The 14,583-nt window shown below is 40.9% G+C and overlaps 1 protein-coding gene across 3 annotated transcripts in view; it reads right to left on the bottom strand.

The window, feature by feature from the left end:
- LMO7 (LIM domain 7) overlaps positions 1-14,583 on the bottom strand; it is a 313,031-nt gene that overhangs the window by 217,526 nt on the left and 80,922 nt on the right. For all 3 annotated transcript variants that reach the window (XM_017951317.3, XM_017951331.3, XM_017951330.3), the window contains exon 7: positions 14,240-14,345. In XM_017951317.3, the coding sequence (XP_017806806.3) occupies positions 14,240-14,345 (106 nt within the window). The remainder of the gene's footprint in view (positions 1-14,239; positions 14,346-14,583) is intronic.

The following is a 14,583-nucleotide window of genomic DNA, read 5'->3' as shown; positions in this document are numbered from 1 at the left end:
TTTAATTTTTAAAATTGTATTTACTTGTTTTTGTTTTTTGAGACGGAGTCTCACTCTGTCTCTCAGGCTGGAGTGCAGTGGCACCGTGTCGGCCCACTGCAACCTCTGTCTCCTGGGTTCAAGCAATTCTCCTGCCTTAGCCTCCCGAGTATCTGGGATTACAGGTGCCCACCACCATGCCCGGCTAGTTTTTTTATTTTTAGTAGAGATGGCGTTTCACCATGTTAGCCAGACTGGTCTCGAACTCCTGACCTCAGGTGATCCACCCACCTCGGCCTCCCAAAGTGTGTGTGTGTTTGTTTGGGGAAGGAGTCTCGCTCTGTCGCCCAGGCTAGAGTACAGTGGCGCTATATCGGCTCACTGCAAGCTCTGCCTCCCGGGTTGACGCCATCTCCTGCCTCAGCCTCCCGAGTAGCTGGGGCTGCAGGCGCCCACCACCGTACTTTTTTAGTAGAGACGGGGTTTCACCGTGTTAGCCAGGATACCCTCGATCTCCTGACCTCATGCACCCGCCTCGGCCTCCCAAAGTGCTGGGATTACAGGCGTGAGCCCCCGCACCCCCCTGTTCTTGTTTGCTCTTTAAGTTGTTTAAGAGACAGCTCTGTTGCCTAGGTTGGAGTGCAGTGGCACCATCATAGCTCGCCGTGACCTTGAACTCGTGGACTCAAGCGATCCTCCTGCCTCAGCCTCCCAAGTAACTGCGACTACAGGCAAGTGTCACCACACCCAGCTAATTTCTGTGTTTTTTGTAGAGAGAAGGGTGTCACTATGTTGTCCAGGATGGTCTCAAACTCTGACCTCAAGCAGTCCTCCCACCTTGGCCTCCCAAAGTGCTAAGCCATCACACCTGGTGGAGAGTTTTAAAGTAAAGATAGGAAATTTCACCCCTATATGGTACCATATACATATCATTTTTAAAAGGACACTTTCCCACTTTGGGAGGCCGAGGTGGGCGGATCACGAGGTCAGGAGTTCGAGACCATCGTGGCCAACATGGTGAAACCTATCTCTACTAAAAATACAAAAAAAAAAAAAAGTTAACTGGACGTGGTGGTGGTACTCGGGAGGCTGAGGCAGGAGAATCGCTTGAACCAGGAAGTCAGAGGTTGCAGTAAGCCAAGATCACACCACTGCACTCCAGCCTGGTGACAGAGCGCAACTCCATCTCAAAAAAGAAAAAAAAAGAAAAAAAGACACTTTCCTACATAAACATAATGCTATTTTCACACCTAACTAAAACTAACAATAATTATCAACTCATATCAAATTCTTCCAACTGACCCAGAAATGTCTTTTACAGCTGACTTACTCAGACCAGGATCCAATCCATGACTACCCATTGCATTCGAGTGCATCTTTTTTAACCCAGAAGAGACTCCTCCTCCTCCACACTCCCCCTTTTTTTGGAATGACAGTGCCTTGTTGAAAAAACCAGACTGTCTTCTGGAGTTATCTTAGACTTCTTTGTGGTGTCTTCAACATATTTCTCTTCTCTCTGTACTTCCTGTGCTCTGGAAGTTAGCTCTAAAAGCTAGATTGGAACCTCTCTCTTCTGAGTAAACAGTTCACCACCCACATTCTTCCGGATTCGGGTGATGGTTTTTGTTAGGTTCATTTTTGTTCAGCCACTTTTTGCTGGCACTATCTCTAGTCTGTGGGTCTGTTTTAAAAAGCTGACAAGCAATCTTCAGGAATACAACTGTTCCTGCTGAAAGGCAGGCCACTGACTGAACCATCTCTTCGCCTCTTGGCTACGCCCTGATCAGGCCGAACCCCAAAAGAAAAGGGAACGATGAAAGAAACTGGGAAGATACTTCTCTCTTGTTGGCTATTCAAAAACTTTTAAGTGCGGCGAGGCACAGTGGCTCACGCCTGTAATCCCAGGACTTTGGGAGGCCGAGGCGCGCAGATCACCAAGTCAGGAGTTCACGACCAGCCTGGCCAACATGGTAAAACCCCGTCTCTACTAAAAATACAAAAAAATTAGCGGGGCATGGTGGTAGCCAGCTGTAATCCCAGCTACTTGGGAGGCTGAGGCAGGAGAATCGCTTGAACCTGGGAGGGCGGAGGTTGCAGTGAGCCGAGACCGTGGCACTGTACTCCATCCAGCCTGGGCAACAGAGTAAGACTCCATCTCAAAAAAAAACAAAAAAAAAAAACAAAAAAAAAAAAAACAAAAAAAAACCTTTTACGTAATTGGTGAATACCTCATATGTGCTAGATGTTATAAGTGATACAAAATTTTAAAATTCTAGATGCTGAATCCTATGCGCTATTCAGTCCAGTAGGACATTCTGCAAGCTTCACAAGGATTATTATTCTTAGAGTTAATATATACATACATTACACTATTTAAAGCCCCTGCTGTGTAACTAGCTTTGGGGGCGGCAGCCCAGAATGTTAAGAAGTGCACAGCCTTGGGGATCTGAATGCCTTACAATATTAGCAAGCTACCAGAATCACTAAGTTTCCATTTCTTCATCTGAATAATGTGATAATACTTCAAAGGATTGTTGTGAGAATTAAATATGATGGTGGATATAAAAGCCCAAGGCATTGCTTAGAATAGACGCTCAATAAATGAAGGTTGAAGGTTATTTCCCTTTGGTCTCTCTTTCTAACAGTGTGTCACATTTTTCCTACAAAATGGGAATTTCATGTATTTGTTCAAATAGTTATATGGAAAGGCTGGAGGATTTTGCAAATCCTGTTTCAAGTCGGCTCAGGCACCAGTCACTGCTTGGCCTCTTTAATGTTGAAAGTTTGCAACTCAGAATACCTAAATATAATTCTTTGCCTCCTAATATCAGTCATTAGAATGTTTTGCCCTTCTGGAAAGATTTATACAGCTCTACAGAGAAAAGTACAGCACCTGCCTTAGGAGTTTGAAATGAAATTCACAACAACAAAACATCAAAATTTGTATTTATTTTCCAAAGGAATTTGAGATACCTTTCAATATTTAAAAATGTAAGACAGTACAATTGTCATAGATTGATGCATTAGTGATTAACTCTTGATGGGAGAAAGGGGTACAATCTTTCTGGAAGGTCACTTGGCAATAAATATAAAAAGTTTTTCAAATGCCCACACTCTGTCCCAGCAATTCCACTTCTTGGAATATATACCAAGGACCTGAGCAAACATAGATGCACAGAATGGAGTAATGGTGGTAGACACAGAGATGCCCCATAGGAGTGTCATAGGAGGACTTGCTTCACAGGAGGACTTGCTGCTCAGCCTTGGAGAATGTGGTCAACAGATACCCCTAGCTATCAGCCCCTTCAGAGCTGACCTCAGCTGCAGAGTGCAGCCTCACCTGAGGTCCTTCCCCTCCCAGGACAGCCCTCATCTGGTCAGTGAATGACAAGATTATAAAAGCCTAGCCATTTCCACCCAATGGGACAACACTCATAGGCCTTTACAGTAGACCCTGGGGTCTGCTGAGGCTGCAGGACTGCACCACAGTTCACCTTCTCCCTCGCCCACACCTGCTCCTTTCCTCTTCTGTTCACAGGGATCTAGCCCTAGTTAATATCTTACACCTCCAATGCCATTTCTGTCAGCTTCTGAGGACTCAACTTGTGATGGCATCAAGCATGACTTGTTAAGAATGAGAATCCCAAAGCTACCAAAACCCCTAACAATAGAGATGGTGGAGTAAATTATGGTTCCTCCATAGAGTGAGATATTGTGCAGTCATTAAGAATGTAAAAAGAGGCCAAGTGCAGTGGCTCACACCTATAATCCCAGCACTTTGGGAGGCCAAGGCGGGTGGATTGCTCAAGCTCGGCAGTTCAAGACCAGCCTGGGCAACATGGTGAAACCCCATCTCTACTAAAAATACACAAATTAGCTGGGCATACTGGCACACGCCTGTAATCCCAACCACTTGGCAGGCTGAGGCATAAGAATTGCTTGAACCCGAAAAGCAGAGGTTGCAGTGAGCTGAGATCGCACCACTGCACTCCAGCCTGGGCACCAGAGAGATTCTGTCTCAAAAAAAGAAAAAAAAAAAATGTAAAAGGACATTCAGTGGCACAGGAAAGAGTTAAAATATATTGCAAAGTGAAAAAAGGCAGGCTGGGCATGGTGGCTCATGCCTGTAATCCCAACACTTTGGAAGGCTGAGGCAGGTGGATCACCTGAGGTTAGGAGTTTGAAAACCAGCTGGGCCAACATGGCGAAACCCCATCTCTACTAAAAATACAAAAAAAAGAAGAGGAAGAAGAAGAAGGAGGAGGAGGAGGAGGGGGAGGAGGAGGAGGAGGGAGGAGAAAGAAGGAGGAGAAAGAAGGAGAAAGGAGGAGAAAGGAGGAAGAGAAAGGAGGAGGAGAAAGGAGGAGGAGAAAGGAGGAGGAGAAAGAAGGAGGAGAAGGAGGAGAAGAAGAAGAAGAAAGAGAAAGAAAGAAAGAAAGGAAAGGAAAGGAAGGAAAGGAAAGGAAAGAAATGAGAGAAGTGTATAAAGCACCTTAGTTTGGGTTAGTTTGGGTTTGTATTTTTTAAATGTTTAATTTTGGCCACATAGAACAATTTGGGAAAACATCACTGAACTTTTGACAGTGGCTATTTCTTTTCTGTTTGTTTTGTTTTGTTTTGTTTTTTAAGATAGGGTCTCACTCTGTCACCCAGGCTGGAATGCAGTGGCACTCATTGCAACCTCAGCTTCCCGAGCTCAAGTGATCCTCCCACCTCAGCCTCCCGAGTACCTGGGACTACAGGTACATGCCACCACGCCTGGGTAATTTTTGTATTTTTTGTAGAGACGGTGTTTCATCATGTTACCCAGGCTGATTGCAAATTCCTGAACTCAAGCAATCCACCCGCCTCAGCCTAACAAAGTGCTGGGATTACAGGCGTGAGCCACTGTGCCCAGCCACCAACAGTGGCTATTTCTGAGTGGAGATTTTGTACCTCTCTCTCTTTTCCAAGTGTTTTTACAAAAGACATATATATTACTTTTATAAATAAGAAAATCTGTATGACACAAAAATAAAATTGGCTTTCCATATCTGCAGGTTCTACATCTGCAGATTCAACCAACTGTGGATCTAGGGGGTATGGAGTGAGGAAAACAATGAAAAATAACAATACGACAATTAAAAAGAACACAAATGTTAAAAAATACAGTATAACTGTTTACATAGTATTTACATTGTATTAGGTATTGTATTAAGTAATCTAAAGATGATTTAAAGTATATGAGAGGACTGTGCAGGTTTTATGCAAATACTACATCATTTTATATGAGGGACTTAAGAATCTGTGGGTTTTGGTATGAACAGGGGGTCCTAAAACAAATTCCCCCAAATTCTGAGGGATAACAATATGTCCAAATTTGACTTCTACCTCATCCCACAACCCTCAATCCCCTCCTGCCTTTCCTGACTTGGTAAATGGCACCATGCCTAAAATTTGAGGGTCACGCACTTTTTCGTGTTTCATCCCAATGCCAACCCCATTCCCAGTCTTGTCAATTCTATTAATACTACCTTAGTTCAGTCTCTCATTAGCTCTCAGTTAGATTTCAGAAACAGTAATGACCTTCTTGAAATCTAACTCTTTTTAATTTTTTTTATTATACTTTAGGTTCTAGGGTACATGTGCACAACGTTCAGGTTTGTCACATATGTATACATGTGCCATCTTGGTGTGCCGCACCCATTAACTCGTCATTTACATTAGGTATATCTCCTAATGCTGTCCCTCCCCCCTCCCCTCACCCCACAACAGGCCCTGGTGTATGATGTTCCCTTTCCTGTGTCCAAGTGATCTCACTGTTCAATTCCCACCTATGAGTGAGAACATGCAGTGTTTGGTTTTCTGTTCTTGCGATAGTTTGCTGAGAATGATGGTTTCCAGCTGCATCCATGTCCCTACAAAGGACACAAACTCATCCTTTTTTATGGCTGCATAGTATTCTATGGTGTATATGCCACATTTTCTTAATCCAGTCTGTCACTGATGGACATTTGGGTTGATTCCAAGTCTTTGCTATTGTGAATAGTGCCGCAATAAACATATATGTGCATGTGTCTTTATAGCAGCATGATTTATAATCCTATGGGTATATCCCCAGTAATGGGATGGCTGGGTCAAATGATATTTCTAGTTCTAGATGCTTGAGGAATCGCCACACTGTCTTCCACAATGTTGAACGAGTTTACAGTCCCACCAACAGTGTAAAAGTGTTCCTATTTCTCCACATCCTCTCCAGCACCTGTTGTCTCCTGACTTTTTAATGATCACCAGTCTAACTGGCAACGGATATGAACAGACACTTCTCAAAAGAAGACATTTATGCAGCCAACAGACACATGAAAAAAATGCTCATCACCACTAGCCATCAGAGAAATGCAAATCAAAACCACAATGAAATCTAACTCTTAAACCACCAACACACTCCCCACTCCTGCCCCAATTAACCTCTCTTTAAAAGACTCCCAGTGGCCTTTAAAAACCATCTGATGGTTGCCAGCCCATTAAGTGGTGTCCTTCGGGATCTGCTCCTGCCCACTTCTCTAACCACATCTTAACCTGAGCTTCTCCCTTTTCCAGAAATGTGTTTCTCTCCCTCCCTTTGCCTTGCTTTCTCTTACCTATTCTTCCAGGCTCAATTCAGGCCTCTTCCTTCTCAGAATTCAAAAAGCTTAGCAGATCCTCCTGAGCGAGGTGAGACATATCTTCATTATGCAATCATAGCCCCTTTCACAAGGTGTTATATTGCCTCTTTTCCTCATTGAACCATAAGCAATTTAAGAGTACCTGGCTTGGTGCCTGACATATATCTAGTATTCAACAACTGTTTATTATCTGGAATGTGTATATATAAAACCTATAACTTAATGTACAGAATAATGCATTGATAACAGCAGAATAGAAAATATCATTGCTTAGTGCCACTGATACAAGAATTTCCTTACAGCAGGGCCTCTCAACAGAAAGACAATTGACAATCTGGGTCAGATAATTCTTTGTTATGGGGATTGTCCTGTGCATCTTGGAGGTTTAGCAGGACCCCTGGCCCCTACCCGCTAGACACCAGCAGTATCCCTGTAGAAGTGATAACCAAAAATGTTTCCAGACACTGCCCAATGTCCCCTGGGGGCAAATCAGCCCCCCGTTGAGGACAACTATTCTACACAGAGAAACTGGCTTTGTCAGGAAATGCTTTTCTACAATAAAAGTGAACCTTAGGCCCAAGTTTCTTGCAGCAAGTGGTGGGGTAGTGGGAGAGAGGAGTTAGGATGAATTGGGCAGAAAAAGGCTACTCTGTGTTGTAAAGGAAGAAGGCATGGGGCTGAATGGTGCCTGGGCAAAGATTATAAGAAGAGGTCCTGTTGGCTGGAAATAATTGAAAGAGGAAACAGATACAGTGAGAATTCTTCTAATAAAAGAACTGAATTTTGTACTGTGATTGGTTATGATTCAAAAAGGTGCCTACCCTTATAAGTTCAGAAATAACCAACATATGGATTTTGTGTGTATTTCTCATGCTTATATGACAGCTTAGTTATTAACACAAAGAAAGACTCCTAGAAGGTAGATTAAAAATATATTTAGTAATAATTATACTTATCCCATCTCCACCCCATTTGTACCCACAAAAAATACATCTTCAGTGTCAGTAATAAGAAGATGTGATGTTGTCAGTACTTACGTAATGATATTCAGACAGGAAGGTTCAATTTTATATTTGGATATCAAAGCCAGAGAACAAAGAAGCCAAAATGTTACAGATAATGATTAAGAAATGAACATAAGAGGGAAAACATGTATGCACCAGAAAGCAAAAGGAGAAAGACAAAGTGAATCCCATACGAGAACACTCCTCCAAAAAGAAGACAAACCTCCAGGCAGTTTCCAGTGCAGCTTTAGGATGATGAATCCTACAGTGGACGAAGGCAAGCATCATAAATTTGTCTTCTGAAGCTACTGGATTGTTAACTGAGAAGGGATAGATGAGAAGCCCTTGAGTTCTTATCGACCTTCGTCTCATGTACACAGACATCTCATTAAGAGATCAACTGAGATGGTAACTTTCAAAACATGGGACCAACCCCATAATTTGAAAAGCAGTTGGTTGCTTTCTTCCTACTATAAATGTCTTAAGGGTTTTTTGTTTTTTGTTTTTTTGAGGTTTCTTTTTTTTTTTTTTTTTTTAAACAAGTAGAGGGGTTTCCTGTCATTGAACTAAAATCATTTAACATAAATCCAAGACCTTTTTTAAAGGTCCCCCATTCTAGCTAGAATTGCAAAACCACATTATAATTCTCTAAGTGATAGCAGTGAGATCAAAAGGACTTACCCTAGAATTAGCTTTAAAATAAACTATTGCAGCGTCTGGGAACGAAGAAGGAGAGAATGTGTTTACTAAGCTTCTCTTCCTGAAGCCCATGAAATGAAAAAAAAATAAAGTCTGTGTTTTCCCTAGAAGGATATCTTTAGTAGGGATAATCAAAGATAAAAATAGTCAAGTCCAGTTTTCCCTAAAATACATTTATGTGTGTGTGTGTGTGTGTGTTTATGTTTTGGTAAAGAATTTCTACCTGATCTCTCATTAACTTTATTTGATAAGATAAATAACCTTACTATCAGTTCAAATTGTTTTGTTAAAAAGGCAGGGGAAAATATTTAAGCGCAGTATGCACTATATGATTAATACAGATGCTCCTCAACTTATGATGGGGTTACATCTGATAAACCCATTATAAGTTGAAAATATTGTGAAATATTTAACCTACCAAACATTATAGCTTAGTCTAGTTTCCTTAAACATCCTCACAACAAGTACATTAGCCTACATTTGGGCAAAATCATCTAATGTAAAGCCTATTTTATAACAAGTTGTTGAATATCTTATGTAATTTATTGACTACTGTACTGAAAGTGAAAGAATGGTTGTATGGATACTCTTAAGTACGGTTTTGGCTAAATGTGTATCTCTTTTGCATCATCGTAGTCAAAAAATCGTAAGTTGGGGACCATCTGTACTTTAGAATTGTAATTGCAATTCTTGTTTACATTCTGAAATTGGACTCAGAAATGAAACAACCCATACATTAGAGGAAATTTATACTTCCTATAAAAGTTTAAACTACAATTTTTATAATAACCCCTTCATTCCCCTATTCTATCACTACTAGGTGGATAGCAGTAATATTTTAGCTTCAAAAAGGAAAGGGTAGTACCTATGGTCAACAGTAATGTATTGTACACTTAAAAATATATTGGCTGAATGTGGTGGTTCATGCCTGTAATCCCAGCACTTCGAGAGGCTGAGGTGGGTGGATTGCTTGAGCTCAGGAGTTTGAGAGCAGCCCGGGCAACATGGTGAAACTTGGTCTCTACAAACAATACAAAAATTAGCCGGGTATGGTGACGTGCAACTCTGGTCCAAGCTACTTGGGAGGCTGAGGTGAGAGAATGGGTTGAACCTGGGAGGTAGATGTCATAGTGAGCTGAGATTGTGCCACTGCACTCCAGCCTGGGTGACAGAGTGAGACCCTATCTCAAAAAAATTATGTGTGTGTGTGCGTGTGTGTGTTAAGAGGGTAGATGATATGGTTTGGCTGTGTCCCCACCCAAATCTCAACTTGAATTGTATCTCCCAGAATTCCCATGTGTTCTGGGAGGGACCCAGGGAGAGGTAATTGAATCATGGGGGCCAGTCTTTCCCCTGCTATTCTCATCATGGTGAATAAGTCTCATGAGATCTGATGGGTTTATCAGGGGTTTCTGCTTTTGCTTCTTCCTCATTTTCTCTTGCTGTCACCACGTAAGGAGTACCTTTCACCTCCCGCCATGATTCTGAGGCCTCCCCAGCCATGTGGAACTATAAGTCCCATTAAACCTCTTTTTCTTCCCTGTCTCGGGTATGTCTATCAGCAGTGTGAAAATGGACTAATACAGTAGGTCTCATGTTTACCACAATAAAATTTTCAAAAACATTTTTTAAAGGAAAGGATTAAAGACTACAGACTGACTGGCCTGGAGACAAGAGACCAAGTTGTATTCCTAGGTTTACCATTATTGTTTATCTGGGCCTCCACTGGAAGAGCACAGTGATCTTAAGCGAACCTCACCCTCACCTCTACCCAGTGTGAAGAAACCTTACAAACAGCTATGAAATGAAGTTCTCGGCTGGTCTTCGCAGCTTCAGCATGACCTTGAAATCTTCATTTGTATGAAGACAGGTCTGATACTCCCTCAAGAGTTGAAAATAATTATGGGAGAAAAGGGAAGCCTTGGAGCCAGCTCCATCAGAAGATTCCCTATGAAACAAGGTAACGGAGTTTCCCTGAACATGAAGTTCAGTTTAGAATGCACATAAGGATCATGAACACCACCACATGATCTCTGAGGTAAACCATCACAGTCTCTCCCAAGCTCTTGGACTAGGAATGTTCTATCCATCACTATACTATAAATCTCTCTGGTCTTTGTGGACAGAAATAGACCAGTGAGGCCAAACTACTCCAAACTCATGTAACTGAAATTCCACAAAAAACAAATCCGTGACCCTAGGGTTTTCTCTGGACAGAGGGAGAAGACATCTATCTACAGCTTCATTTCTGCTTACTGAGAAAATCAACTGCAGAGGAAGCGCTGCCTAAGACTTTAATATGAATCAAAACCACACACATGCATGCGCGCGCACACACACACACACACATGCACACACACACATCTTCTGCTGGACCTTTACATAGGTAAAGGGCTATCAGCTTCTGTTATTTTAAAAAGTGCTGTCATAGTCTCTATTGGACTTCTGCGGAGATAGGTCTCTGGGCATGGTCTAGATAATCAGAAGAATATCAGGGGAAAGGCAAATAATACTGCAAAAATATAAAAGGCAATTTATTGTGGAAAAGAGAAATTCTTTGCTAGACATATTTGCCTTAGAGAAATCTCTCTGTCCCTTAATATGTGTTTAGACTGTCCAATACTTGAGAATAACTGTTTGACCTCGGGAGATCTTGTGTGAATGTGTTTTATTCAAAAGGTACTCAGAGAAGACCAAAAGAAATCAGGAAGAATAAAAAAGGCCATGATTACTTCCTACTGGCTGAGAAACCTCAACACAGGCGGCATTTCTCATGCCGACCACCATCCTATATTGTTGTGCTATAAATATTCACCACTGTTCCCATCACTTCTACTACAACTCAGACTCTAGAATATGTAACCCTGTGTGGATCCTTGTGTCTAAGGGTGTTGATATGGTTTGGCTGTGTCTCCACGCAAATCCTATCTTGAATCGTAACTCCCACAATTCCCATGTGTCATAGGAGGAACCTAGTGAGAGGTAACTGAACCATGGGAGTGGGTCTCTCTCATGCTGTTCCCGTGATAGTAAGTCTCACAAGATATGATGGTTTTAAAAACAGGACTTTCCCTGCACAAGCTCTCTTCTCTTGTCTGCCATGTGAGACACACCTTTCACCTTCCACCATGATGGTGAGGCCTCCCCAGCCACGTGGCACTGTAAGTCCGTTAAACCTCTTTCTTTTATAAATTACCCAGTCTCAGGTATGTCTTTATCAGCAGCTTGAAAACAGACTAATACAGGTGGGGTTTCCCTGAACATGAAGTTCTAATAAGTTCCAGAGTGAAAACAAGTCCTTCGGGTAGTGAGTAAAATATTCTTAAAGTAAGGGGGAAATTGGCCCTATGAAACATTTATGAAAGGTGCTCTCTCCTACAAATGAGAGCAGGCAGACCTTGACATACAGCAGAGAGGCTAGGGAGCTGGATAAAGCTGCAAACGGTCTGTTTTTGCCTTAGATTTTGGAAATAGTTATATTCAAAATATAAGTTTACAGTAGTGGTGAGCATTGCTGTACTCTAATCTTCTCCTGAAGTGTGGAAACCTTCAGTAAAGGTGGATACATAGCTCTACCTTATGGCACCTGGAGGGTATGCCAACGCCCAACCAGAGGCAAAGTGCTTCCTGGGAAGGATCACTGTCTGTCATAGACGAGGAGACTGAAACAGAAATTGAGAATTCAGCAGAAGCAAACCATTGAACCAGAGATGGCTGGAGATATGCACCCTCTTGATAATCCTTGAAGATACTGGAGGAAGACTGGGATGGTCATTCAAAGCATTCTATTTGAAAATTAAAGGAGGTGTAACTCCAAAAGGTTGACTATTTAGGAATACCCCAAAAGACACCCGGTTATTATGCATCAAAAACTGACTGTATTCTCTCACTAGTAGAACAGACTGGGAAAAACAGCATTACCCATCACGTCACCTTCCAAAGTTGCATTCCTAGTTACACCACAGATTTCAGTAATTTTTATCTCCCTATAACATTTCTAAAAACAAATCTAAATTGGTAAATTTCAGCAGCCAAAGTTTTCATTGTTTTGCAAGAAAAATTTTACTTGATGATACCCAAAATAAATTCCTAATTTAATTATTTTTTTTTAAATGCTTGTTCAGGCACAGTGGCTCATGCCTGTAATCCCAGCACTTTGGGAGACTGAAGCGGGCAGATCACTTGAGGTCATGAGTTCCAAACCAGCCTGGCCAATATGGAGAAACCCCATCTCTATTAAAGTACAAAAATTTGCCTGGTGTGGTTGCATACACCTGTAATCCCAGCTACTGGGGAGTCTGAGACACAAGAATCACTTGAGCCCGAGAGGCAGAGGTTGCAGTGAGCCGAGATCACACCACTGCACTCCACCCTGGGCAACAGAGCAAGACTCCGTATCAAAAAAAAAAAAAAATGCTTTGGCCTTTCTGATTCTGCCTTAGAAAATACAGAAAAATATTACCTTAATGAGAATAGTCCTTCCTGAATTTTGTTCAGTCCTCAAAATTATATCTGTGTAAAAAGTCATGACTAGGAAAGTTAAAAAACCACTACAGAAAAAACAATGAAAAGTAATCAACAAATATTTATTGAGCAACAACAAATATTTTACTGAGTTTCCAAAGCATGATACCATTTAGTAGAGATGCCAAAATAAATAAATGCTGGACCTCAAAAAAGTCAAACACAATTATATGCCCAATAAAAAACTAACAATATTTTAAGTTTAAATTTCAGAGAGACTTAAAATTATTTTTGCTTTTCTAGTGGTTTGCAAGAATTTCATATCATTTTTTAAATAACTGCAATGTCAAATTAATCTTTCATTTTACTTTCTTCAACAAAATAATTTTATAGTAACATTTTGTGCCTGCAAAATTATTTGCCAAAGAGGTATTTTGTTCATTAAGCCCTAGTGGCCTAAGAGAAGTTTATTGAATACTAAACCAAAAAAGCAGGAGTTATTAACTTTAAGATCTGCTTTCAGTTAGTATCCTGATATATTCAGCCAACACAGTAAAACACCATAAAATTTTACTATGCATAACAAAATTACTGAAAATCAAGACCCATTAGTATGTACTATGCTTATTGCCAGATCTACTGAATATATCTAATGTCAGGTTAGGAGCGTGGTCGTAAATCAGTGTGACACCTGCCCTACGCATCCGTTTCTGGTTTGATCCCTTGAAAGGAGCTCTAGACTTATAGTTCTTAAAGTAGTTAAAGGCATCATCAGAGTAGAAACATTTTAATTATGAAGGTAGTACTTAAAGACAATTACAAGATTTAGAAAAATAATGAGAAAAAACTTTTCAAAGCAAATTCCAGCAGGACTTAATAATACTGGACACACAAACCTACAGTGGCTTTGAGTAGCTCAGTTGATGTTTCTGCATGTACTTACCACCTTGTATGTGAAAGCACCTTAGAAACTACAACATGTCTTATGCTGTTATAATATTTTCTACTACCAAGGCATATTCCACCAGTGCAAGAGATCAACAATGATTACAACATTGATAAGAGGGAGTTAAAAATTTCCAGTCTTGTTGTTACTGACAACAAAAATTCAAGCTGAAAATGCCTGGGAGGGGGATGAATACCCCATTTTCCATGATGTGACTACTATGCATTCCATGCCTGTCTCACAATATCTCATGTACCCCATACATATTTGCACCTACAAAGTACCCACAAAAGTTTTAAAAGAAAAAAGAGAAAAAACAAGAAAATGCCTGGGGATAGTCTACAAAGTTAACTTAATTGTATCTCAGTTGCAGTATTTACTTCTTGCCTTCCTACTGACCTCTTTTCCACCTACATGTGTTCCTGAAGAAAAGCCCAATGGAGATGCTCTGCCTTAGTTCTTTCAAAGTAATAATATAAAAGTATTCAAGGAACTATTATTACCTTTTTTGCTGCAGATTCTGTCCCTGAGATACAGCCAACCCACACAGATGCAGACGTGAGCACATATCAGTTGCCCCCAAATTTCCAGAGCTCCGAGCTCTGTTCTCTGGAAGGGAACATCATAGGACATCCAACTGTAAAACGTGAAAATGTGGCATATCCTAATTTTCTTCATAGCAGTTGTAATAAAAAATTAAAATAACTTAAGACCATACCCATATATTGAACTTATTTGAACTTGTCCTATCACTCTAGCACCATATTGAAATTCATCAAAATTCAAATAGCTATAAATGAAACATGAATGGTAATAATAACTTCAGATGTTGAAATAATTGCTCAGG

Source organism: Papio anubis, chromosome 15 (genome assembly GCF_008728515.1).
Source record: "Papio anubis isolate 15944 chromosome 15, Panubis1.0, whole genome shotgun sequence".
In the NCBI taxonomy this organism is placed as follows: Eukaryota; Metazoa; Chordata; class Mammalia; order Primates; family Cercopithecidae; genus Papio; species Papio anubis.
The sequence above is the reverse complement of the archived record's forward strand: the minus strand, read 5'-3'. Positions and strand labels throughout refer to the sequence as shown.